This window comes from Rhinopithecus bieti, unplaced genomic scaffold (assembly GCF_001698545.2).
Source record: "Rhinopithecus bieti isolate Rb0 unplaced genomic scaffold, ASM169854v2 scaffold_41913, whole genome shotgun sequence".
Classification (NCBI taxonomy): Eukaryota; Metazoa; Chordata; class Mammalia; order Primates; family Cercopithecidae; genus Rhinopithecus; species Rhinopithecus bieti.
This window is the reverse complement of record NW_016818964.1, coordinates 1,524,912-1,551,171: the sequence shown is the minus strand read 5'-3', so window position 1 is coordinate 1,551,171 and position 26,260 is coordinate 1,524,912. Positions and strand designations below refer to the sequence as shown.

The following is a 26,260-nucleotide window of genomic DNA, read 5'->3' as shown; positions in this document are numbered from 1 at the left end:
TATATATATATATATTTTTTTTTTTTTTTTTTTTTTTTTTTTTTTTTAGATGGAGTTTCACTCTCGTTGCCCAGGCTGGAGTGCAATGGCATGATCTCGGCTCACCTCAACCTCCACCTCCCGGGTTCAAGCGATTCTCCTGCCTTAGCCTCCCGAGTAGCTGGGATTACAGGCATGCACCACTATGCCCGGCTAATTTTGTATTTTTAGTAGAGACAGGTTTTCTCCATGTTGATCAGGCTGGTCTTGAACTCCCAGCCTCAGGTGATCCGCTCACCTTGGCCTCCCAAAGTGCTGGGATTACAGGCGTGAGCCACCACGCCAGACCCATAAATATCCTTTTTAAAAATTAAAAAAGTACAGTTGCTTTTCCTGTATCCTACAACCTTGCTAAACTCATTTATTAGCTCTAATGGTTTTGGAGGTTTTTTAAATATGTGCATTCCTTGGGATTTTCTATGTATAAGATCCTATTATCTGCAAATAGAGATGGTTTCACTTCTTCCCTTCAACGCTGTATGCTGTTTCATTTTTCTTGCCTAATGGCCGTGGCTAGAACCTCCAGTACAGTGTTAAATAGAAGTGGCAGAGGCAGACCTCCTTATCTTGTTCCTGATCTTAGGGGAAGTGTCTAGTCTTTCACTGAGGAGTCTGGGTTTTTCTAGAAGGTTAAAGAAGCTCCCTTATGTTCCTAGTTTGTGGAGTGTTCTTGCCATGAAAGGGTGTTAGATTTTTTCAGATGCTTTTTCTGCATCCATTGAGATGATCGTGTGGTTTTTGTCCTTTATTAATATGGTGTATTGCCTTGGTTGATTCTGTGTGTTGACACTGCTATTGTTATGAGGTTTGCCACAGAGCAGAGTAGCACGCTGTTAGGAACACCTCGAGCCAGGGAGCTCCATGGGCACTTTTTCTGCGAGGGAGGCTGTAGTCAACAGCAGGGGCCTGGGAGTCAAACGGTCCGGGTGTGACCTCCTGGCTGTACCACTGGCTCACTGTGGAACTCTGTGCAGGGAAATGCCACCTCTGTGCCCTAGTTTCCTCATCTGTAAAATTCTAAGGGACAGGAGTGCTTCCTTGTGGGGTTCTTATGAGGGTAAATGAGTTACTGTGTAACTACGTGGAGCAGTGTCTGGCATGGAACACATGCAGTGTTTTGAGACATTGGCTACTGGCCACTAGTGATATTATGTAAAAGCTTGGATGGGTCAGGCTGGGGAGGGACAGTTGAGAAGGGCATTGAAATCTGAAAGCCAAGCTGATTCACCTGCTCTAAAAACTCTGAGGGCCGTAGGGAGCCTGGAAGCTCTTACAGGAGGTGGCCTGTTTGACCCCAGCAGCCTCCAGATCTTCCTGTGGGAGGAGGGGCCAAAGGTGGAGCCCAGGCTGGTGAGCGCCCGTCTGAAGTCTGTTTATGGCAGAACCCTCCAGTTCATTCAGGCCTTTGGGACTGGGTTGCAGGGGCTGTGTGTTTGCAGCAAGGAGGCTTTTGCACAGACTGCTTCCTCCCTTGACAGCCAGGGAGGGCCTGCCAGCCCTCACAGCATTCCCACCCGGCCTGGGGCCTTGTTTGGAAAATGGCTTTCAGCTGAGCACTAGCTCCCACGCCCGCCCCCAGCCCTGACTTTCCTGACTTCCCCTCTCCTGGGCTGCCAGGTGAGCCTGGCTCCTTGTTCTGGCTCTGCCGTTGACCACTGTATGACCTTGGGGCCTCTGTTTCTGCACACTGTCAGGGACTGCTGCTGATTGAATAGGCCTCTGTGCAGAGGGCCTGCATCACTGTCTGCCGGGGGCTGGGGAAACACTGGCTCCAGACCACCCTCCCAGTGCCCCAGAGAAACTGAAACCCCCCAAATCTTTCTGTTTGGAGTTTAGACTGTGAGGGTAGGAGTGAGGGAAAAGGGGAATGAGGATGAGGAGGGAGATAAAAGCACTTTTATATGCTCTGTGTAATTCTTGGCATTTGTTTTTATGAGATAAATGAGGCTGGATCTACCTTGATTTAATGTCCTGACCTCCTAGCCAGTCAAGTAGCTAGCAGCTCGAGACAGGCCGCTTCGCTGTTTACTTTTGGTTTGGTTTCCAAGCCTGTGGGTGGCAGACCGCCCCCGCCCCACTCACGCTCAGCCTTTCCTGGCCCCTGTGCCCTGAAGGACAGGGTGGTCCCACCTCTGTGGTCTTATCAGGGAAGGGGGACAATGACAAGAAACAATAATAAAAAACTAGTAGTTTCATCATCAGCAGAGAGATTCCAAATACGTTTTGTTATCCCATAAAAAATCTGTTTCCCCCTGCTCGGTGCCAGGCACGAGTCAGGATGAACAGAACAGGTCAGCTTTCGAGGGTTTTAGAAAGTTGGGCTCACCCGTAGAATCCACTGGGTGGGCCTGGAGAGGGGCTCAGGAATGCCAAGCTGTGAAGGGTGAGAAGCCATTGGCAGGGGGACCAGGCGCGGCCTGGGCTGGAGCGTGCAGCGGAGATGCAGTGAGCATGCTGGGGAGGCCACCTCTGGAGCTCCACGTGATGCCCTCAATTATGTTAAGTAGTCGGCAGGTGAGGGGTCAGGCGGTGTCCATGTGGAAACAGTTGTGTTACCACCAGCTAGTTCTTTAATCTCCCTGACCCCAGTTTCCTCCTCATGGGATTATTTTGCAAACCTAGAGGTGATGCCGGCAAAGCCCTCGGCACAGCGCTAGACACATGCTAAGAGCTGTATTGTCACTGCGATTATTATTAAGCCAGTGTATCATACCATGGGAAAGTCTTTATTGAACCAGAAAAATGGTCATGGCTTATTAAGTTAGGATTCAGGTTACAAAACAGTATCCTGTTTATAAAGCTCTCTGTGTGTAAATGTACACATGGCCAAAAGGCCACAGTGGTGGGTTAGTAGTTGTAATGTCTGTGAATATGTACATTTTTTACTTTTCTGTGCTCTTTGGATTTTACACAGTGATCATACACGAGTTTTGTAATTACAGAAATGTTATTGGACAGTGTAACGGCAGTGCTGTGGTTATTGTTCACACACATGAGCACATGGGACTGCAGAGTTTGAGGACGGTCAGATCCAGGAGCATGAGGGCACGGAAGGCCCCTGGGGTGGGGCGGGCTGTTGCAGGACGTGCGCCTGGGGCAGCTGTCCAGGAGCTGTGCTGACCAGGCCTCCCCTCTGCCCTAGATGACAGGATCTGCTCACCACCCTTCATGGAGCTCACGAGCCTGTGCGGGGATGACACCATGCGGCTGCTGGAGAAGAACGGCCTGGCTTTCCCGTTCAGTGCGTACCACCCCAGCTCCACCTGAGGGCAGGTGCTGTAGGCCTAGGCCAGCATGGGGGAGGGGCGGGGTTTGTAGTCCCTTCTGGATTTAAGCTCACCTGGGGATGGACGAGCACATGGCCCTGGGTCCCACCTCCACCCACACCACAGAAACCGGGTCCTGGTGGGGGGCACAGGGCAACGTGCTCTCCTGCCTGGCCTGGGGGTGTCTACCCACACATCACCCTCAGTGCAGATACCAGGTGTCCAGAGTGTGTGTCTCAGCTAGAGTTCCTTTCTAGACGTGCCAAATACCCCTGCCTTGTGGGTGAATGGCCTAATTTCTCTCTGCTTTTCTCTCCCCAACCCATAGTTTGCAAAACCAGAGTGGCTCATGGCACCAACTCTCATGAGGTGAGTGGAAGAAGATCTGACTGTCTGTCGCCCCCGACCCCCATCCTTTCAGCTCGTCGTGTCTCATTGCGACCCTGCCAGATTCCTCACTGTCACTGCTCCTGCCCTCTGTTAGTCCCGGCTCCTTGGTAGACAGCCTCCTTCCCTTCCCTGGACTGTCTGCAACCTCACCCCAGTGTCTGTCCTGTCCCCAAGGCAGGAGGATGTGCTCGGGACCCACCTGTCCTCTGTGGAGCCTGTCTTAGCTCTGGCAGCCATAACAAACCCCAGGCACTGGGTGGCTTCGCCACATTTATTTTCTTACAGTCCTGGGAGGCTGAAAGTCCCAGGTCAGGGTGCCAGCAGGGTCAGTTTCTGGTGAGGGCTCTCGTCATACCTTGCAGATGGCCACCTTATCCCTGTGTCCTCACATGGCCTCTTGTGTGTGTGAATGGGGAGGGATAGAAAGCAAGAGCAAGCTCTCTAATTTCTTCTGATAGGGGCACTAATCCCATCTTAAGGGCCCCGCCCTCAAGACCTCCAAAAAGGCCCCACCTCCAGATACCACCACAGTGGGGCGCAGGCTTCAGCGTAGGAGTTCTAGGGCACACATTCAGTCCATAGGGGAGCTTGTGCGAGTCATGCCCCAGTGCAGCCCACCCTGCAGGACTGTCTGTCCTTTGGGCCATCAGTGTCATCTCCTCGAGGGCCTGTCTTGTGGCAGGCACTGGGCTGGGCCCACATGAGGGCTATTAGCTCTGAGAAGGCTCTGTCACTGCCACAGGGGTCTGCCATGCTGCTGCATTGAGACGGGCCAGGAGGAAAGGGGGGCCGCTTGGAATCAACCCCATGGAATGCTTTGATTCACGAGTCACCCACCCACCCATTCGTTCTTTTATTCACTTTATGATGTTCCCGGCCACCTTGAGGACCACGGGGACCAGGGGACAGATGCATAGGATGTGAATCCTGTCCCTAGAGAGAGCCAAGGAGGCTGTGAGGACTCCGGGGGCTAGAGGAGTGGATGGTAATGTAGGGGCTTCGCTGGGGCCAGGGCCCGCACCACCCTCTGGAGCCACACCTGAGGCCTTGTGTTTGCCCTGGACATAGCCCTGCCTGGGGTCTCCCCACTGGGCACATGTGGAGGTATGCTGGGCAGCAGGCATCTGACCGGAGTGGGCTCTCTGGGGAAGGCCTATCCTTGGAAGGCCCCACCAACAGAAATGCTCCCCAGAGCTCACGACTAAAAGGGGAAGACTCAGCAGCATGGGCCTTTCCTGGGTTATGTACTGCTCTTTGTCCCTGGCCTGTACTTCCGGGGAAGTGTCAGTAGACAGTGTCGGCGTAGCGTGGCACGTGCTGTGATGGGAAGGAGTGTGGGGACAGCCCGCCCGTCCCGTTGTCAGTTGTCTGAAATCAGGAGCCCTCATGTGGTCTTCCTGTGGGTGCTGGCCCTCCTGCCACAGCCTGCCTGGGCTCTGTGCCCAGTGCTGGCAGCACCCTCCAGGATGTGCCTGGCCAGGGAGAGAGCAGGAAGGCCCCCCTCGGCCCCAGTACCTGCCTGCCCGCCTTCCAGCAGCCCCTTTCCACCACCCAGTGGTTCCTCTGTGTGTCAGTTGCTTGGGTGTTACTGACGGAAGCACGAGTGCAGTCATTAGTGTGATTAGATCAGCCTCACTCAGAACCGGGCAGCCCGGGAGGAGGGAGCCATTTCTGCGAGTCACTTGAGGCCTGAGGCCTGGGGCTGCGGAATCCCACGCCTGGGGCCGATTCTGGTGCTGCATGTTGCCGTTTGTGCGACGTTGGCAAATTCCCCAGCCACCCAGAGTATCCGTCCACATTTGTGATTGGAGACCTAGCGGCTTCTGTGAAGGATGAGGGGTCACTGCCAGGGTTGCCTGGGTGGACTGCTGGGTGAGCTGTCGGAATCAGCTGCCCTGGAGCCTGCCGGGTACTTGCCAAAGGAGATGGAGGTTCTGGATCCAGGTGCACCCCTCTCAGGATGCCCCTGATGGGCCTCAGGACTCTCAGCCCTCAAGTATGGGGTCAGCACGCTCAGGGGAAGCTATACATCACCCCTCATTCTAGCTGTCTGCCTCCAGGATGTTCATACGGGCATCCCTCCCCTCCCCACCACTCCCCAGCAGGCTGTCTGGGTCTACTGCCAAAAAAGTGTGCCACCATGTCCCACGTACTCAGAGACCCCTAGCAGACTCTTGTGTACAAACGGGGTGTGTTAGCATTACAGGGACGTGCCTTCTGGGGTGGACACCGTCCACCAGATAGGCAGAGGCTGGGGGACAAGCTTCTCACAGATTCCAGGGGTACCCGGAGAAGCCAAGTACAGCAGGGGTAGAGAATAGCACTATGCATGGTGGGCTTTAGATAGGCCAGCAGGTGCTTCTGATCCGGAGTCCTCGTCTGCATCCCAGCCCGCCCACTCCCTGCCTCTGAATCTCCCAGCCCCAGACTCAACCAAAATCAGTACCATTTCTGCTAAACCACTCTGTCTTCATTTTATGTTCACAGAACCATTTGGGTTTTTGTTTTGTTTTGGGGCCATTGTGTGGGTACTCATTTGCTCCATAGTGGAAATTTTTTTTTTTTTTTTTAGCTGTAACTTAGCCGAAAGCCTGGAGCACCCCTGCAGCCACCCATGATTTTACAGAGGAAGACAGTGGTGCTTAAGCAGGGCGGGGGCCCAGCCTGGGCTCACACAGCAAGTGCCAAGCAGGCACTCCAGCCCCTGCCTGACTCCAGAGCTGCTCGTGTTTTTCCTGTCCTTTATTCTTGTCAGAAGGCTGAGGAGACGTTCGCTGCCCCCCAGCGCTCCCAGCACAGACACACACTTTTTGTTTTTCCCATGTGGCCTGGATTTCCACGTCTGTCCTGCCCAGCTGAGCTCCAGGCACGTAGGGCTGGCACTCCGTGACAGCTGACATGAGGGGTGGCAGCTGGGGAGGCAACCAGCTGTCCAGGGCCCATTATCCCTGCTCAGCAGCCCCAGCCGTCTGGTGGCTCCTTCCTGGGGCCCTGCGGGCTGAGGGATTAGCCGTGACCCTGGCACCAGCAGCTGGATCGACTAAGCCGAGGGCCCACCCCTCTGTCCTTAGAGCAGGCCCTGGGCAGAGCCTGTGCTGGCCGGGGCTGAGAGGGTTTTGGCAGCTGCCCCCCTACACTCCCTACCTCAGCCCCTACCAGATCCTCCTGTCGGGGACCTTTTTCCCTAGGGGAGTCGGGGACCAGAAGCGCAAAGGCCTGTTGTTTGCGGAGTGTCATGTGGCTCCGTGTGTAGGGGCGCGGTTGGGTGCTGTGCAGACCCGATTCCATCCCGGGCTCGCTCATGGTCCGGCAGTCACTGAATCTCTCAGCGCCTTATCGTCCTCATCTGTGTAAGGTTGTACGTTCCCCTCAGAGGCGCATTGTAAGGGAGACACGAGGTAACTCGTGTACGTGCTCAGAACAGGGCCTGGCTTGTCACAGCTGCTCGACAAGAGGCAGCCGTTGTCATCAGACAGGCTTTGACTCAAGGCCTCCTGACTCCTGTGCCTGAGTCATCTGTTTCCTTCCCCCTCCTCCCGGGTCTTTGTGGAGGATCCTTTAGGATGTCAGAGGGTTGAGTAGCACACAACCTTAGGGGTCCCCTTCCCTGGACCACAGTGCGACGAGTGGCTCCACACTGTCGGAAGTTGTGCAGCTCACAGTCAGCTCAATCTCACATGGCAGACCCAGTGGAGGGAGGACCTCCTACCCCGTGGCAGAAGGGATGCATCCCCAGGTGTTCTTCACTCCATTCCACTCACCCTGGGTTGAGGCTCCTCTCGGGGAGTCCTCATGCCACGGGACCAGGAATGGGCCTTGGTAGAGGTGCTCTGGACAGGTGACACACCTGTGTGTTGGAGGTTGAGAGGATGGTGGATTCTGACAGAGCCTTTGACCTCTTGTCTTCCCAGATGGCTATTGTGTTCAACCAGGAGGGCCTGAATGCCATCCAGCCACCCTGTGTGGTCCAGAATTTCATCAACCACAACGCCGTCCTGTACAAGGTGTTCGTGGTTGGCGAGTCCTACACTGTGGTCCAGAGGCCCTCACTCAAGAACTTCTCCGCAGGCACATCAGGTAACCGCTCCTCTTGCCATCTTGGGCTGAGCGAGACTCGGGGGCCCAGCTGGGATGTGGCAGCAGCTGTCTGTCCTTCAGCACTGCCCCTACCACCCTGTGTTCTTGGTGGGATGGAGAGGTGCTCTAAAGATGGAAAGAGTTGTGTATGGTGGATAAGGAGGTCTTGGGGAACTAGTAAAATGTCCCTGTTCCCTGGGTTATTGTAGGGGGCCCCACCCACCTGAACCACCATAGACTCCAGAACACATCCAGAAGTGTTCTGTCCCTAGGACGCTTCCTGAGGACCCACACGATAATGATATTCACAGAGGAACATGCTGGGACAGGTGTGGCCAGCACAGCGTGTATTGGCCTTCCAGGGAAGCGAGGGCAGGTGCTGCCTGCTGTCTCCTGCCGAGCCGTCTTTACCTTGGGTCTCGTTTTCCCCGGGGAAGCCTGAGACAGAGTTGCCTGCTGCTGCCTGCGTAGCTGCCAGGGTGAGTTAGGCTCTGCTAGAAGCAGCAGCTGCCGGATCACAGGTCTTCTTAGGTGCAGGACTCCTGCTATGCCAGTGAGCGGGTTTTGAGTCAGTGGACAGTGGTCTAGGGGTCCCGCCGGTGTCTTGTAGGGCATTCTCAGCTGTTGTCGCTGGGCCTGAGAAGCAGCTCCCCAGGGATTAGCCTGTGGCCCCTGCTGCACTGAGGGGCCTTCCTTCCACCAGCCGCTCACCACCCTCTCCAGCCTCAGCCATTTTAAAAACGGACACTGAGTTAAAGATTTGCTGGCAGTGGAGCTGCTCAAAAGAATGTTCTAGTGGCTTCTGAAGGCATCTCTAAGGCACATTCTGGAAACCTTTGGAACAGTGGCAATGTCTTGGGATAAGCAGCTTTCCAGGGAGGACCCCTTGGAGAACACTCACTGCCCCGCTGTGGCTTGTTCAAATCAGCCGCACATTTGTTTCGGCAAGGGGAACCCGCATCATCAGAAGCGTTCAGATGCCAGCTGCTTTACCTCCACCTGAGCAAGCAGATGTGTCCTCTTGGCGTCCCTCGTCCGGGGACTGCCTGTGGCCGTCCACACCTCCTGGCTGGTGTGCCGCCCGGCATGGAGGGGCTGCAGCTGCTGTGGTCGCCCTCTCAGCCCTTCTTCCCCTAGATGCCTCTTCTCTTTCTGTGGACACAATACAGAGCGTGGATACTTTGGAAACATGCAGGTGTTCATTTTCCTCCTGAGGGCAGATGGCCTTCCTAGCTGGGCATGTGGCTCCTGGACTCAAGGCTGTATTTTCAGGGTTTGGGACATCCTGGTCCCAGCCCCTGCCCACTGGTTGGGAACCAAACGCTGGAAGCGTATTTTTATATGTGGCTATATACCACCAAGTGCTATTCTTCAAAGTTATGGGCTGGAAGAGGCTGACATTTTTAAAAATGCTGTTTATTCCCTGATTTAAGAAAATAATAATGCTTTAAGTCTTTGGAAAATATATTAAATTCAGAGGAGTTATATTTTATATCAACTCCTTTCTGTTTTTACCCAAGTCACTCCATCTCTAAAAGAAATTTACTGTCAGATCTCCTTTCTTATCCGCACAGAAATGTGGTTGAGTTTTACTGTTTTTTTGTTTTCTCCTTTTTCCTCCTGGTTGCAAAATGCTGGGCCAGTTTCTGTCTTGACGCTGGGAACCATTAGCAGCGGAGTGCAGACTCCTGTCCTCTATCTGTGAGGACGAGGACTCCTTGCCTGTGCGTCTTCTCGTGTGGCCATTTCTAGGTTGCTGGTTTGCCATAAAATGCAGGCCAGGAGACTAGACATGGTGGCTCATGCCTATAGTCCCAGTTCTTTGAAGAGATTTAGGTGGGAAGATTGCTTGAGGCCAGGAATTTGAGACCAGCCTGGGCAACATAGTGAAACTCCATCTCTACAAAAAGAGAAAAAAATTTAAAAAATTACCTGGGCATGGTGGCGTGCACCTGCAGTCCCAGCTACTAAGAAGGCTGAGGCAGAAGGATCGCTTGAGCCCAGGAGTTTAAGGTTGCAGTGAGCTGTGGTCGTGCCACTGCACTCCAGCCTAGGTGACAGTAAGACCTTGCCTCTTAAAAAAAACAAAAAACAAACAAACAAACAAAAAAACAGACTAAGCCCAAATAGTAGAGAAATACACAGAGCTAAAAAGGAGAAGTGTTTATTCTGTTCACGTGAACTAAGTAACTGTTAGTGTCTCTCCATCCCCAAAGCGGATTCTGTGTCCCCATCTCTAGGGCACGGTGCCAGGGAGCTAATGTGGGTTCTACGTGTATGTTCTCTTTCTGGATAAGAAGTGTAGTGCAACAGCAGCCCTTTAAGCTGGACCAGTTGAAAAGGGGGTTTGGGACTGTGGCCTCTTTCCTGCCTCCACCCCAGCTTTCCAGTTTCCTTTGCCCGATGACAGGTCCCCCAGCTTCCCACGGCCACGCAGGGATGGGGGCTCCTTGAGTGAGACTTTTCTGGACCTGGGATAGAGACAAGGAGACGAGCCTTTACTCTACAACTGCCAGTCTCCTTTGCCTGTCAGCCGCACTTTTGTTTTTTACATGTTGACATCTGAAATCAAGTGTGCCTTATAGCCAGTGGCATCCATGCAGAGGCTTTGGCTGGAGCTGAAGTCAGGTTGTGGCTTATGCCATCCACCAGGAACATTTTGTGTTCTCTGCCCATGGTTCGCATTCATGGAGAGATTGTTCCCCTCCCTCCACCCTGTGCCAGGGTAGAGATGGGTGAGTTCCTTTGCTCCCCCTTTCTGTGCAGTGGGTTTATTTCTTGTTCGTCTTTACCCTGAGGACGTGGCGCAGGCTCCCAGCTTTATTCAGGTTCTTTCCACTATCCTCTCCAGCCTGAGTCTTGTTTCTCTCAGGCATGTATGAGTGGTGCCTCCTACCAGGTAGAGCGGGAGGCAGCAAACCTTTTTGCAGAAGGCCAAATTATAAACATTTCCAGCTCCATCACAATTATTTAATGCTGCCATCGTCGTGCAAAAGCAGCTGTAGATACGTAAATGAGTGCACGGCTGTGTTCCAATGAAACTTTATTTGCAAGTGCAGGTGGCCGGGCTTACAGTCTATAGTCTGCTGAGCTCCACTCCAGAGCCTCTTAATAGTCAGTGATACAGCATTTATCCAACCTACCATGTGCCCAGCCCTGCATGAGCTGCTGGGGATCCAGTCAGGGACTAGATAGGCGTCCAGCTTCCTGCCCTCAGGAGTTTGTATTCCGGTGGGAGAAACTGCATACAGGGAGAGAAGTAATAAAAGGCAGCTGCGGCCTGAGATGAGGCGTCCGAGGGAAAGAGAATGCGTCCTGGGACACCACTGGGTGAGGGACCACTTGGAAAGGGCAGCTCAGGTGGTCCCTCTGCAGAGGTGATACTTATGGCAACTGGAAGATGACTTGGGTCACCATCGGTAGCACTGGACACATTCTTCCCATCCCATTTGCCTCCCGAGAGAGAGAGGAGATTAAGCAAATAAGGCTAAATGCAGTGTGGCCCCAGCTCATGGCTGTACTGCTGAGTTGCTGGGATATTTGGGGGCTCATCTTATCATTTATTCTTCTTTTAAACCTATTTTTTAAATCCATAAATTGAGAAGAAAAGCATACATTCTTCCTTTCGTTGCCCTCCCTCCCTGTAGAACGTTGGTGGTGGTTCTCCACCAGTGCTGTTGGGCTAGTCTAGGAACAGACTGCACGGGGCACCTGAAATCCAGGGTGCTGTCATCAGGAGGGCTTGCCGCTACATGCTGGGAGCAGCGCCCTGGTCTGGTCTGTTAGAGGAACCAGCTGTTTTGGAGCTGGCCACCAGGTCTCTTTCCCTGATGCCTTCTCACTTGCCTCAGCTTTCCATCGTCACCTGGGTGACTGGCAGCCGCGGGAGGCTGCTCCCACTCCCTCCGACCCCTGCTCAGACCGCATACAGAGAGGAACTGAGCCCAGGCCATCTCTCACTGCCCTGCCAAATGGTCTTCTGGCCAGAGCGCCTAGGTCAGAATTAGCCAGAAGGGCTGGGTGCAGTGGCTCATGCCTATATCCCCAGCACTTTGGGAGGCTGAGGTGGGCAGATCACCTGAGGTCAGGAGTTCAAGACCAGCCTGACCAAGATGGCGAAACCCCGTTTCTACTGAAAATACAAAAAATTAGCCAGGCATGGTGGCGGGTGCCTATAATCCCAGCTACTCAGGAGGCAAGATAATCGCTTGAACATGGGAGGCGGAGGTTGCAGTGAGCCAAGCTCGGGCCACAGCACTCCAGCCTGGGCGACAGAGTGAGACTCTGTCTCAAAAAAATAAAAAGAAAAACAGAATTAGCCAGGAGGAGAAACGAGCCCCTCTTGAAATGGCCTGGACTCCGGCTCTTCCTGCCAGAAGAAGCTGTTGGGTTGCATGATCTGTCAGGTCAGCAGACACTGGCTGGCCCCTCTGAATACCCAGCTCTGGCCCTTCCTGGCACCCATGTGTTCTCCTTGTGGCTCCTGCAGACTTCCCAGCCTCCCTGATCTATGCTGTGTCTACCTGTGCTTGGTGGCACTTCCTCCCCCTGGGCCTTCTCTGCCACTGGGCAACTGCTATTGAGGATCTGCAGGGAAATAGGTGGGAAGGTGCCCTGAGCTCAGGGGCTGAGCCAGGCTGGGCTACAGGATGAGCAGGTGGGCAGTGTTCCCCTCCCAGCTGCTCGAGCCTGCTTGAGCAAGTCCATGGGGCCTATGCCATCCCCACAGGCTTCTTGGCTGTCGGTGCCTTGGGAGTAGAGATCCTGGGGGCTACATGACGCATGTCCTGCGGGGTGTTTATTTTCCCCAGGCTCCTCCCCAGGACCATCTTTCATGCCCCCCATCTGGACTGGCTCTGGTCAGAGCAGCAGGAGGACTGTCAGGCACACCAGGGCAGCCAGGGGCCTTTGCGTCCCGCTAGCGGGAAGGACGCCAGATACATCTCAGCGCCTGCCCACTTGGCTTCCACCCGAATCATTCTCTCATGCATGATTGTTGCGGCGCTGTAGAGTCCTGGAGCTGGTGGGGTCGTTGGCAGCCAGAGCAGGTGCCCCATTGGCATGGCCCCTGGCATGCAGTGCCCCTCAGCCAGTGCCCTCCTGTCCTCACACATAGGTGCCTGGGTCCTAGGGATGTGTATGGCATCCTGGGGGCAGGAGCCACAACACCTTGCCCTGCAAGGACTCGAGGGGCTGCTAGGGCTGGCGGCCCAGGACAGTCCCGTGCCAGCCTTGGGGGAGGTCGTGGGATGGAGCCTTTTCCAGAACTCGGCCTGAGGCTCATGGTTCTGCAATTCTTGCATTCATGTGCCAGTGCTTCCCAGTGCCTATGAGCGTGTTTCTGACCAACCGACCTGACATTTCCCCCAAGTGACTTTGGTTTAGTCCCCAAGGACGTTTCTACTGTGGGATCTACTTGCACTTTCACTGTTCTTGGGATTGGTCTGCCTCTGCGGGTCCCCAGTGGGCCTGTACGGGCTGGGTGTTGTGGGAGGCAGGCAGAAGCCAGACGTGTGGGGTGAGGGTATTTCAGACTCTCTGTGCCAGCTTCCAGTGCCAAAGAGAAATTGTGCTGTGTGCTTTCTTGGATGGATCTTGTGGAAGCCTACGTTCTCTGATTTCCTATTTTTTTCCCTAAGTCGCTAAGAACCACCAGAACCCTTTGTATTTTAAGTGCTCACGTGCCAGTGGCAGCCTGTCCCTATGTCTCTAGCACGTTCCCCAAAAGAGAGTCCCGTGGGCTGGGGAGTGGACTGGGAGCACTGGCCTAAATAACACTGAGTCTGCTTTACCTTGGGCCCTCTCTGGGGTGATGCTCAGGTGTTTAGCTGTCCCACCCCGCTCCTTCCCCTCCCCCCACTGTTCCCTGTATGGTGACAGGGCACTCAGGGAAAACCAGACGTGATGCTGTGAGATGGTAGCAGAGGTTGGCTCATTACATCGGTCACTTTTATGTGGCAGGAGAAGGTGAACCAGAGGCCCTGACAGTGCCCAGCTCACTGGAGCCCAGGGCTCTGCAGAGCCCGGGGCCGCGTGTTGGTGCCTGGGGTGGTGCTGCCCCCTGGTGTCGGGTGGCGGCAGTGTGGTCCCTGCATTGAGGTTCTAACATCAGCTCCTTCCTGTCGCTTTTTCAGACCGTGAGTCCATCTTCTTCAACAGCCACAACGTGTCAAAGCCCGAGTCGTCATCAGTCCTGACGGAGGTGGGTCCCTCCGTTGGGGTGGCTTGGCCCGAAACTGCCCTCCCCTGGGCCTAGGTGTGGGCTGCCACAGCATGGGGTCCTTGGACGAGCTCTCCAGCAGGCTAGGGTGGGAAAGACCTTTGCCTCTGTGCCAGGGGCTTCGGGAGGTTCCAGAGACCCCTGTTCCTCTGCTTGCTTCGAGCCTTCGTGCTAGCAGCCATTGCAGCCCGGCCCAGCACAGGGAGAGGTGAGGGGCATGCTGGGCTTGCAGAGAGACACCACTCACTGCAAGCTGCCCGCGCAGAAGGTGTGCTGACCCTTCTCCCAGCGTGAGGAGTCGGAAGAACTGCTCTCTCATCTCTTGTTCCTGATTTTTCAAAGGGCTGTGGAGGCAGCACCATCTCAGTCCTTTGTCCTGTAGTGGTCCTGAGGCTAGCAGGAGTGTCACCCCTGCCCCCAGCACTGTGGGTAGTGGGCATCCTGGCCGCTCAGTGAGTGTCACTATGGCCAGCATCAGCCCAGGTACCCTGCAGTGCAGGTCGCAGTCAGGCCTCATGGCATCAGAGAGGCTCGGTGACCTTTTCACATTCACAAGGCTGGGATTTGACCCCACCAGGTCTGATTCCAAAGTTGGATCTCCCAGGAATTTAGGACTTCTGACCTCACCAGTGATTCCTGAGCACCTGACCCCAAAGAATTTAGGAAAGGCTATCCTCTGCTGTTTCCCCGAAGTCCAGAGAGCCAGCGGCCACTTCCCTAAACTCAGAGCCCTCTGCCAGGGAGCCCGCTGTTCTGAGGATGCGTGTGTGCTCTTCTGGGGGCTTTGCTGGTGTCCTCCTCCCTGTCCTGGTCTGGTCTCTCCGACGAGCCAGCCTCCACTCCAACGGCAGTGCTCGTGTCCCTGGGGGGGCTGCCCCAGAACCCAGGCAGCCTGTCTGTCATTTGTGTCAGGGTCCTCTGAGGAGCCAGCAGTGTGCCGAGCATTAGACAGAGCACAGGCGTGGGCAGGACCTGGAGGGAACATCGCCATCCTCAGGATGTTGACACATGTCCCCTGGGAACATGTCAGGCTTTGGGAACAGATTTAAACAGAGCCTCAGTGCCTGGCTGAGCATATTATAAGATGTTCTGTGCGAGAGACGGCTTTCTTCCAAGCTTCAGAATCACAGGGCTTCTTCCCTGTGTGGCTTTGCTCTGGGGGCCTCGGCAGCCCGTGTGATGGAGGGGAATTGGCATTTGCAGACTGAGTGTCCTCTCAGGGGTAGGGCCAGCAGCCATGATGGCAGAGGGACCCATCCAGAAGTCACTGTCTTGGATTAGCACTTGTTGACCTCAGCCTCAATCTCCTCATCTGTAAAACGGGAAGGGGTGGGCCTAGAGACACTGCAGGGCCCTTCCCTTCACCTCTGAGGTCTGCAGTTGCCTCCTCCTTCCCTCAGCGCATGGCTGCTAGTCAGGAATCTGCCAGGACTGACGACTTCCAAAAATAGAAAAGGGAAATGCGGTCAGCACCACCTTTTCCACTGGGACATCAACCCCTCCTGGACGCCCGCAGGCTGGCCTGACACAGCCAGCTCTGTTCCCAGGTGCGGAAACATGCTCGCTGCCCATCCACCCGCCCCTGCCCACCTGGGGCTCCTCCAGTCCTGCCTTGGCCTCCCCGGGAGTCTGGTGCAGGAAGCCCTCCTCTGGCCTTGAAGCACCCCTCCCTTCCCGGTGGGAGACCCCTGAGGATAGGCCTAGCCCCACCTAACTTGCAGGATCCCACACACCTTTTGCTTTTTGAAATTCAGTCTAGGGTATTAGTTCAGGGCACAGACTCTGATGGGACTGCCTCAGGTCGGCCCAAGCTAAGGCGAGTCACGTCACCTCTCTGAGCCTTGGTTTGTTCTTCCTGCCCCAGAAGGGTTCCGGAGTCCAGGGAGTTCCTGGGTGAGAAGCACCCACCGCAGTGCCAGGTGTGCAGTACGGGCATGGTCTCACCGGGTGCCGAGGCCCACTGGGGACCCATGAGCACCTTCCCAGCTCCCCTGTCACCTCCTCGCTTTCCAGAACGTCACTGGATCACTTGCGTTGAGGGCCCCAGGCAGGATTTCCGTGCCTTTATCTTGTCCTAGGATGGCTGTTTGGTTTTGGATAACCAGATAACTTCAGAAGGATTTCTGAGATTCCACAGCTAAGCCGAGAGCGCTTTTGTAAATGGCGTGCAGTGGGGCATGTGGCAGTGCAGGAACCGAGCTCCCTTGCTCCCGAGCCTGTGCTCTGAGCCTGAGGTAGCAGCTCCTCCCATCTGCACCACAATCTCACAGTGAGATGTTTTTATTACCCCATTTATTGGGGCAAAAAAACAAGGCCCAGAAGGGTTCTGTTATGGCTTAGGGTACACAGTGGAGAATGGGCAGCCCCAAGGTGCCCACCAGCATCTCTCTGACTCAGTGAGGGCCCTGGGCTGCAGGGCGAGTGGCTGAGCTGCCCCACTTGGCCTTTGGCCGCCACTGGCAAGAATGACCCAGGAGGCTCAGAAAAGCTAAGTGGCTGGGTGCAGTGGCTCATGCCTTTAATCCCAACACTTTGGGAGGCCAAGGCGGGCAGATGGCTTGAGCCCGGGAGTTTGAGACCAGCCTGGGAAACGTGGTGAGACCTTTAATCCCTGCCGAAACAATACAAAAATGAGCTGCGCACAGCGTTGCTCGCCTGGAGTCTTAGCTACTTGGGAGACTGAGGTGGGAGGATCATTTGAGCCCGGAAGTTCGAGGCTGCAGTGAGTTGTGATCTCGCCATTGCACTGTAGCCTGGGCAACAGAGCAAGGCCCTGTCTCAAAAAGAAAAAAACAGATAAGTGCTAAGGGATGAGTGCCTCTCACAGCCGGGCCACTCCTGCCCCCTAGAAAGTGCCTCTCACAGCCGGGCCACTCCTGCCCCCTAGAAAGTATTTCTTCTGGATAAGACACCAAGGCCTTGAGGCTGTGAGCGGGGGCCCTGCGTGTCCTGCAGAACCAGGACGGGAGATGTGCTGGTGTAGGCCTCAGAGCGTGGGTGGTGCCCGGGCGTGGGTCCCTCAGAGCGTGGGTGGTGCCCGGGCGTGGGTCCCTCAGAGCGTGGGTGGTGCCCGGGCGTGGGTCCCTCACTTCCCTCCCTGGAAGTTCCCAGTGGCTACTTCAGCCTCCTGTGCTTGGGTAAGGGCCACTTTTCTTGGTGACCAGGGCTCTGTCCCCAGCCCTGCTGACCCGCTTTCACTTTTTTTTTTAAATTCAGGTGCACCGGGCACAGTGACTCACACCTATAATCCCAGCATTTTGGGAGGCCTAGAAGGGAGGATTACTTGAGGCCAGGAGTTTGAGACCAACCTGGGCAAGATAGTGAGACCCTGTCCCTACAAAAAACAAATAAGATCAGCCAGGCATGGTGGCACACACCTGTAGTCCCAGCTACTCCAGAGGCTGAGGCCCAGGAGTTCAAGGCTGCAGTGAGCCGTGATTGCAACACTACACTCCACCCTGAGTGACAGAGTGAAACATTGTCTCTAAATAAAATAAAACTGAGGTAAATTCACATACATAAGATTAACCATTTCGAAGAGAATAATTCAGTGGCAATTAGTACATTCACAGTGTTGTCCAATCACCACCTCTATCTGGTTCCAAAACAAAACATTTTCATCACTGAGAAGAAAGCCCTGGGCCCGCCAGGCACTCACTCCCCATTTCCCCCAGCTCTTGTTACTGGCAGCCACTGAGCTCATTGCTGTCTCTGTGGCGTTACCTGTCCTAGATATTCCATAGAAATGGAATCACACAATAGGTGAGCTTTTGTGTCTGGGTTCCTGCACTCAGCGTGATGTGTTCAGGGTTCCTCTGCATTGTAGCATGGGTCAGAAGTTCATTCCTTTTTATGGCTGAACAGTATTCCATTGTATGGACAGACCAGTTTTTGTAGCCGTTCATCTGTGGATGCACGCTGGGGTAGGAATGACACCGCGGCGAGCATGGGTGGACGGCATCCGTTTGAGTACACGGTCTCAGCTCTGGGGTGTGTACCCTGGAGCAGAACTGCCGGGTCAGTTGGCTATTCCATGTCCAGCTTTTGAACCCAGCTTCACTTTTGTCTTTCATGGATCAGCCACTCCCTTCCCTTTTGGCCCCTAAGCCCACAACCCCCAAAACTTCAGTATTCATTGAGCACCTAGTGTGAGCCCTCCCTTGGCTGATTTAGAGGAGACGGGACGCAGTTCCTGCCCTAGAATTCAGATGAGTCTCCTCCCAGCCGGGCACATACTGTCCCCACCTTCTCAATAAAGTCTGAGATGGAGGCCTTGTTGCTTCGCCTTTCGGAAGAGCAAACCTGAGACAGAGAGGCCAGGTACTGTCTCCTAAGTCCACAGAGCTAGGAGTTCACTGTCAGGTTTGGAACCCACGTCTCTCTGACTCCAGAATCCTTCCCAGTGCAGTGCCCCAGTTCCTTGGAGGCCCTGGCTGGGGGCAGGCTAAGCCCATGACAGTATGTGTCCCAGGCCAGCCGCGACAGGCACAGGACATGAGTGGCAGAGGGGAGTGCCAGGCTGGGAGGGAGAACAGAGCAGGGTGGCCTGACCAGCACATGGAAGCTTTGAGGAAGGCTAAGCTTGGACCCCAGGAGGCAGGCAGGAGCAGCAGAGCAGCCTCTTTAGGGAGCCCACATTGTTTGGGGTGTGAGTTCATTTGGAAACAGCATTTCTTGGGGAGGAAGACTGGCCTGCTGGGCCCCAGGGCCCTGGGAAGGAGGACTGGCCTGCTGGACCCCAGGGCCCTTGCCCTCTCCTCCCTGGGGGTCTCCGTGATGGTGGGCAAGTGGCGGTCTGATCAGAACTCCTCACTTCTGCCTGGCTCTGCCCCCCAGCTGCTCCTAGCTATGTCCTGCAGCTGCTGGCCTCTGCACCTTTGCCTCCCCTGTGTCCTCCCTGGGGCCTCTCTCCTTCTCGCACCCCTCCCAGGGGCCTGCATCCTCCTGCTTTCAAGGTCTGGCTTCGGTGCTCTGCACCATAATGTCTTCCTAGGTCCCCGCCACACTCTCCATCTCCTTCCTCCCTGCTAAATGGCTTTAGTTTTAGAGGCTGAAAAATACGGGTCCAAATTCTGCCCTGTGCTTTTGAGCTGTGTGACCAAGCCCTGACCCTCTCTGAGCCTCAGTTTCCCTGTGTGTAACGTGCAGTGATGGCACTGGCCTTCCAGGCTATGATGAGCCCACAGGAGGTAATGAGCCTCACACACTTGGTGCCTGGCGACCCTCAGAGGGCAGGACCTGGCCAGTGGTCACCCCGTGCTCACCACAGTGGGTCTGTCCAGCCTCTGGCCCGAAGCATGCCAGGGCCTCGTGCTGCCTGGGGTGGGGGTCTCTCTGTGTGGTGCGGCATCGCAGCTCCTCGGCCCACGGCCTAACTTCCTTGTGTATGTCGGCAGCTGGACAAGATCGAGGGCGTGTTCGAGCGGCCTAGCGATGAGGTCATCCGGGAGCTCTCCCGGGCCCTGCGGCAGGCGCTGGGCGTGTCACTCTTCGGCATCGACATCATCATCAACAACCAGACAGGGCAGCACGCCGTCATCGACATCAATGCCTTCCCAGGTGAGTGGCGGCTGGGCCACCTCCACTGACCGGCCTCCAGTGATTGTCGTCAGGTGACCAGGCAGGCGAGGTGGGGTGACTGAGGCCCGAAAGCCAGCTTTCTCCCTTACCTCAGGGTCCAGGGAGGTGCAGCCTTGAGAAGCCTCAGCCTCACCTGCGAGATAGTCTCACGGGGTGTGCGAGGAGGGAGGGAGAGCCACACATCCACCTGGGGAACATCCAGACTGGAGTGTAGTGTTGCAGTCACGCATGTCCCTCACCTCTCTCCACCTGCGTCATCAGCAGATCAGCCCCTCCCCCAGGCCCTCCTCGATTTAAGGAGCAGGAAGGACCTTGAAGGGATTACAGCCCCCTGCAGTTTACATTTTGAGAAACTGAGGCCCTAGAGAGGAGGAAGCTGTTCAGGCCCCACAGCACATTGGTGGCAGGCCAGAGACTCCCAGGCTCACGTTGCCTCCACCACCCTGAACTGCAGTGCCAGGCACAGGCCTGGGGAGGAGCCCCAGGCTATGGGGTCTGTTCCCTGCTGCCAGCTGGGCCCTAGGAGCCCACTGGCACTAAGCCAGGCTCTGCCATGTGCCCCTCAGCTCTCAGTGAGGGGCTCTATGGGGACCACAGGAGCAGAGCCCTAGCACAGGGCATGAGGGACGATGGTGTGACATCACAGCAAGCTGTCACCAGGCTGCATGCTTCAGCGCCCACTGTTCCCCAGATGGGGGTCCCCTGTTGCTTCCTCCATGCTGACCCTTGTTAAGCACCTGCTGTGGAGGTGAAGCCAGCCTCGTTCGCTGCTGAGGTGCAAAAATGTTTAGGAAATGCTTCCTGCATTCAGAGACTGTGCCTGGCAGGTGGGGGCTCAGGGTTATTTGTCATGGGAGTTAGGCAGGACCTTACCCCACGCACCGGCTGGGCACTTTCTGTGTGTGTCACCTCCGCTTGTCTGAGAGCATGAGCAGGCGCAGTCAGCAGCACAGGCCACAGCAAGGAAGCCAAGGCTCAGAGGAGTGCACTGGCTCCTGTCATTCAGTTGGTGTTTACCCAGGGCCGCTGTCACCCAGGGCTGCTGTGTGTCCCAGCTGGTCCAGATGCTGATGCAGCGTGAGCTCCGCTGCCCGGCCCTGCCTAGGGACAGCTCGCCCCTGTCGGGAGGAGGCGGAGGACAGAGCGGTCCGTCGGGGGGCTCCTCTGTGAGGTGGTGACACTGGAGCAGAGGGGCAGGTCCCAGGAGAGGCACCGCGGAGCCCTGTGTCTACAGCAGGTGCAGCCGTGGGGCAGGAAGGGTGGAGGACAGTCAGGGGAGCCGCGTGTGGTGAGCTGAGGACGTTGGAGCTCACCCTGGGAGTCGGGGAGCAGCCACCGTGAGATCTGTGTGTGTGAACCAAAGGGCAGACCCGTGGGGCAATCGTATTTTTCTCCATTGCCTCTGGGTGCAGTGGGGAGGAAACCATGGGTTTAGCTGGAGCTGGGGAATCATGGGGTTTTGCTATGCAGGTGTGAGGGAACCAGGGCACAAGGGACACTCAGGATAATGCAGGGGACATTCAGGATAAGGAAGCGTGGGATCTAAACCACGGAGCATGTTTTGAGCGGCAGAATGAAAAGGGGACAACATCAATGGCCGGAGGGCCAGGGGGTCACAGGGAGGCCTGTTGGAAGAGAAATTCTGGAAGGAGGAAGGAGACAGGAGAGGGTGGGAAGCTTTGCACCTGAGCAAGACCAGTGCCTCCCAACACAAAATGTGTGGATGGTTGCGATCTGTGGGTGCAGACAAGGGATGGCCTTGTGAGCCAGTGTGGGGCACTGTGAGCCAGTGTGGACAGGGAGGGTTCTTCCAGAGAAGCCAAGAGAAGGGCCACCCAGATGGGGTGGGGCTATGGCTGAGACTGGCAGAGACTGGTGAGGGAGCCTGGTGCTGAGGGGAGGCCCAGGGCTCTGGCAGGGCAGAGCTGGTTCCCCGGCAGATGACTCAGTGTGCCCACCTTACCATAGAGCACCCTTTTGGGGCCAAGCAGAGGGACAGGCCTATTCTTCTGCACCCCACAGGAGGCCCCTCGGGCCATGGGTGTCCAGCAGCGCCTGGGGAGGGGCCAGCAACAGCAGCATGTGCTGATGACACCGTGAGCCAGGCCTGCCCCGACGCCTCACTCTGTCCTCACGAAGCGATGTGCAAAGGGCCGCTAGGATCTCTGTGTTGCTGATAAGGATGTGAGGCTGAGGGTTGAGTGGCTTGTCCAAAGTCACGTGGTGAAGCCAGATGGGGCCCAGACCGTCAGCCTCAGCCTTTCCACCTCTCAGCTCCAGCCATAGGTTCGAATCTTGTCTCAGCCTTTACAGTCTGATGGCACAACTAATGTTTCAGTCTCAGTGTTCACTGCAGTGGGAACCAGTTTCCCACCCTGCAGACAGAGGAGACAGCTTTTGCACAGTGCTGGTATGGAGCTGACACTCTGCCCTGCGGGTTCATGCCTCAGTCCGCTCCCCAAGCTCCGGTTTATCCTCAGGCCTCCGCAGAGGCAGCTGTCTCTGCACCACCACAGAAAGCGGCCTCCCTGCCGTGGGCCCCCTGGGCCTTGTCTGGGGATGATCGAGGAGGTTGCTGGGGAACGGCTCTCTTCCCTGGCGCTGACCTGATGGTGGAGCTCCTCTGCTGCATCTCTCCCTAGGCACTCAACAGCCATGCCTCTGCCCAGGACACCTACCCTGCCCTCTAGCCCCAGCCCAGGGCTGACAGACACCCCTGGTCCTATGGTGGGGGACCTGCCACCATGTGGTGTTCAAGGTACACACAGGACCAAGGGCATCCTTCAGATCCCACTCTGCCTCTTAGGAGCCGCCCTGAGCCTCAGTGTCCTCACCTGTAAAACGGGCTGCAGGAATGCAGTGAGCTGAGGACCGTGGCAGCCACAGCCCAGTGGCTGCTACCTCCTGAGTGCTGTGAACATCATGGACATCATCACTGCCCTCCCTGTGGTGGTTAACAGTCACGCCTCCTCATCTGTAAAATGGGGACAGCATTATGAAGATTAGGCAAGAGGATGTTGCGGGACGCTTGCACAGTGCCGGCTTGGGAGGCACTGCTTGCCAGCCAGAATAGCCGTCTTCATTTCCACCATGGGCACCCCTGCATCCCCTCTCAGACTTGGGCTTCCTCAAACCACAGCAGTTGTTTGCTGAATAAATAAGGGCATGGGCAGATTCAGCAGCCTCATCTGCCAGGCCCCTGGGCCCTGTAAGAGGTGGCACAGGGTGCCCACATCTAAACCTTCATTCCCACCCTGGTGGGGCTGATGGTTGTAAATGTTGTCCCAGAGGACAGCCCAGGGGTTCTGAAAACTCCCGCCCCTCCCAGTTGGCTCGGCAGGTAGGGCGCTCGCCCTGCGTGAGTCTCTTTTGGAGCAGTTTGCTGGGAGCCAGCAGAATCCTCACCTGAGATACGAAACCTGCTTGGTGGCTCCCGAGGGCTCTGCCGATTTTTGCAACTGTGTTAGGAAGCACTCGCCCCAGGCAGGTACCACGGTTTCTGTTCTATTCCCCTCTGTTGAAGGGAGCACGTGTTGCTGCACCGTGGAGCTTGTCTCAGGCCTGGGTCTTGCTAGTGATGCCCAGCGTTTCTGTCCCTTGGCTTGATCCTCAGAGAATGGGGCACAGAGACGGCCTCCCTGCAGGTATTTCATGGTGAGAAGGAAGCAGACTCAGTTGGGGTGGCAGCTGCTTTGTGAAGCAGACACCACTCACATCCCAGCCGCTCTCAGTGGTGCCGCAGCAGCCTCCACCTGGGTGGCAGGCGGTTCTCTTCTCAGTTTGCAGATGGGGAAGCTGAGGCTCCGGGTGGAAGCGGCCTCCGAGACTCAGCCTGAGGCCAGACTCAGCTGAGCCGCAAAGAGAGGAGGGGTATTTACTACTTCAAGTGTGTGGAGCTTGCTTTCAAGTGTGTTGAAGTTATTACTTCAAGTGTGTTGGAGCTGGCTTTGGTGCTGCTACCTCCAGCCACACCAACATCCCCTGCACACGTACTGGCTTTTACCACGTAAGTGGGTGGGTGGGTGAGATAGTGGAGCTGTGCCCCAGAGGAGCAGGGACAAGCAAGTCTCATCCTCAGTTCACGTTCTTCAACTTCTCATACTCTGGCAACAGCTGAAGGTCAAGGAGCATGCACCTGATTGGGCGTCCAAGCTCTGTGACTCCCCTATGTCTCCCTTATCTGCTGAGCCTCACGTTTTCTCTGTAACTGGGACGCTGACAGCACGCCCTGCCTCATCCCGGGAGACCATTGGTTCTGCATCTTCCTCCTCTTCTCTGCATGATGCGTGCCCCTGGCTCACGCCGCCTGTGCTGTCTCTCTCTCCCACCCCCAGGCTACGAGGGCGTGAGCGAGTTCTTCACAGACCTCCTGAACCACATCGCCACTGTCCTGCAGGGCCAGAGCACAGCCACGGCAGCCACAGGGGACGTGGCCCCGCTGAGGCACAGCAAGCTTCTGGCTGAGCCGGCGGGCGGCCTGACAGGCGAGCGGACATGCAGCGCCAGCCCCGGCTGCTGTGGCAGCATGATGGGCCAGGACGCGCCTTGGAAGGCCGAGGCCGACGCGGGCGGCACCGCCAAGCTGCCGCACCAGAGACTCGGCTGCAACACCAGCATGTCGCCCAGCTTCCAGCAGCACTGTGTGGCCTCCCTGGCCACCAAGGCCTCCTCCCAGTAGCCACGGAGCCGGGACCCAGAGGGGCGGCGCGGGGCGCAGAGCACACCCGCTGGGCCAGCAGCTCCCAACGGCGATGCTACTACTAAGAATCCCCAGTGATCTGATTCTTCTGTTTTTTAATTTTTAACCTGATTTTCTGATGTCATGATCTAAGTGAGGGGTGGGGGGGAATGGAAGAGAGTACCAGGTGGTCCAGTGTTGGGGAGCGGGGCCGTCTGCCTGCTCCCTACTGTACAGACCACCTCACTGAGTTTACACATGCTTGTGTTTGCAACACTAGGTCTGGATGGGAGGTGGGGGGTGTGCGTGTGACTGCCATGAGAGTGTCTGTGCACATCCCCATCTATTGGTCTCCGTGGCCGCTGGGGACCCTGGAGGGAAGCCTGCCCATGTCGGGCTGTGGGTGGCTGATCAGGGCTGTGGGTAGTTGATCAGTGCGCGTGAGAGTGGCTTCTCTTCTCCCTGACTCCCCACTCCCTGACCTGCCCCTTCCTTGTTTTTCCTCCTACTGGTATCCACCAAGGCTTTGTAAGCCCCAACCCTGCCTGGTGTGTAGCTAACCCCTCCCTCCCTACAGCCAGAGGAGGCCACAGACCCCTCAGGGGAGTTCCATGCTGGGGTCTGGGCTGTGCTCCCTCACAAAAGGGAAGGAAAGGAAGCTGGGCATCCTCTGGGCCCCCCAACACATGGCCCACTTAGCCCTGCACAGCGGCCTCCTTCCCCCAAGCCAGCACTGCCGCTCCCTGGAGCCCCGGGAGGAAGCTGCCTGGCTGGGAGCCCTGAGCTGATGGTGCCTGTGCTGAGGATTTGGGCTGTGATTTGGGCAAATCATTCCAGGTCTTTGGGCCTCCACCTCCTCGTCTCTAGTGGACAGGTGAGACCAGAGAGCACCACAGGGCTGGCTTCGCGCTCTAACCCCTGGGATGCAGCCTGCCTTTCTGTAAAGTCATCTAGGTGAGGACAGGTGTGGGAGCCTCGGCATGACACCGTGGAGTTCGGGGCCCTCTTCCCAGTGGGTTCACTCCTTTTCACACCTGCTGGAGCCAGCCAGGTGCCAGGGAGCCACCCCCACCCCTCGCCCCTGCACGCCTCAGACTCACCCCATCACCTTGGCAGCAAAGCACTGGCTCTCCGCTCTGACCCCTGGTCCAGGCAGCCCCTCCGCAGAGAAAAGGGCTGGAGAGAAGCCTCCGCAGCCCCTGGAAGATGTGGAGTGCTGGGTGAGAGGTATCGGCCCCCCCAAGTATGTTTTTGTGTCTTAAGATACCAGTTTACTTTGAAAACGAAAGGCTTCCGGGCTGTCCTCTGCCCAGTGAGACGGAGGACACGAGAGAGAGTGCTGAGTGTCCCGAGAGAGGCCCCCGAGCCGGTGCATGGAGGTCCTTTGGCCTGGCTCAGCTGGGCTGCGGGGCGCCCCCTTTGAGGAGGGAGGCACAGGGCTTGGGCGAGGGGCAGAAGCCATCAGAACTGCCTGGCTTTTTTGGAAACTGAGGACCCAACAACTAACCACGTTTACACAACTTGAGTGTTGAACCCCGATTAATGTCTGTACGTCACCTTTCCTAGTTCTGACCCTGAGCCCCGGGGAAGCAGGAAAGCGTGGCCGGCCTCTTGCACTGCTTTGTCTCCAAAATAAACTACTGAAATCAAACCGCATTTCACACGTGTTTACACATGTTGCTCAAGTTTGTTATGTCATTCTCCCAGTCCTTAAAAGATGTTTAATAAAACAGCTTTACCTTTTAAAAATAAAATTTCAATCCCAGTCTGCCTCAGGTACGGGTGGGGTGTGCAGACTCCTGGCTGTGTTCCTGTACCGTTTGTGGCCTCCTGGGTCATGTGTGTCCAGGGCCCAGATACCGAGTAACTGCTGTCTGGTGTCGTAGCGGCATCCACAGCCCTGTGTGGCGGGGCGGGGGTGGGGCTGTGGGTGTGCAGGGCAGCTGCATTTTCCAAGAGTGGAAATGGGGGATGGAGATTTGCTTCGTAAAGGCCTGGGAGCTACATGGG

At 56.2% G+C, this 26,260-nt stretch overlaps 1 protein-coding gene across 2 annotated transcripts in view; it reads left to right on the top strand.

Moving 5' to 3' along the window:
• ITPK1 (inositol-tetrakisphosphate 1-kinase) overlaps window positions 1-26,004 on the top strand; it is a 182,341-nt gene extending 156,337 nt beyond the window's left edge. For both annotated transcript variants that reach the window (XM_017857903.1, XM_017857901.1), the window contains 6 exons: window positions 3,182-3,280; window positions 3,634-3,674; window positions 7,607-7,772; window positions 13,907-13,974; window positions 19,389-19,551; window positions 23,907-26,004. In XM_017857903.1, coding sequence (XP_017713392.1) covers window positions 3,182-3,280; window positions 3,634-3,674; window positions 7,607-7,772; window positions 13,907-13,974; window positions 19,389-19,551; window positions 23,907-24,250 — 881 coding nt within the window. In that variant the 3' untranslated portion in view covers window positions 24,251-26,004. The remainder of the gene's footprint in view (window positions 1-3,181; window positions 3,281-3,633; window positions 3,675-7,606; window positions 7,773-13,906; window positions 13,975-19,388; window positions 19,552-23,906) is intronic.
• The last annotated feature ends 256 nt before the right edge of the window (window positions 26,005-26,260 follow it).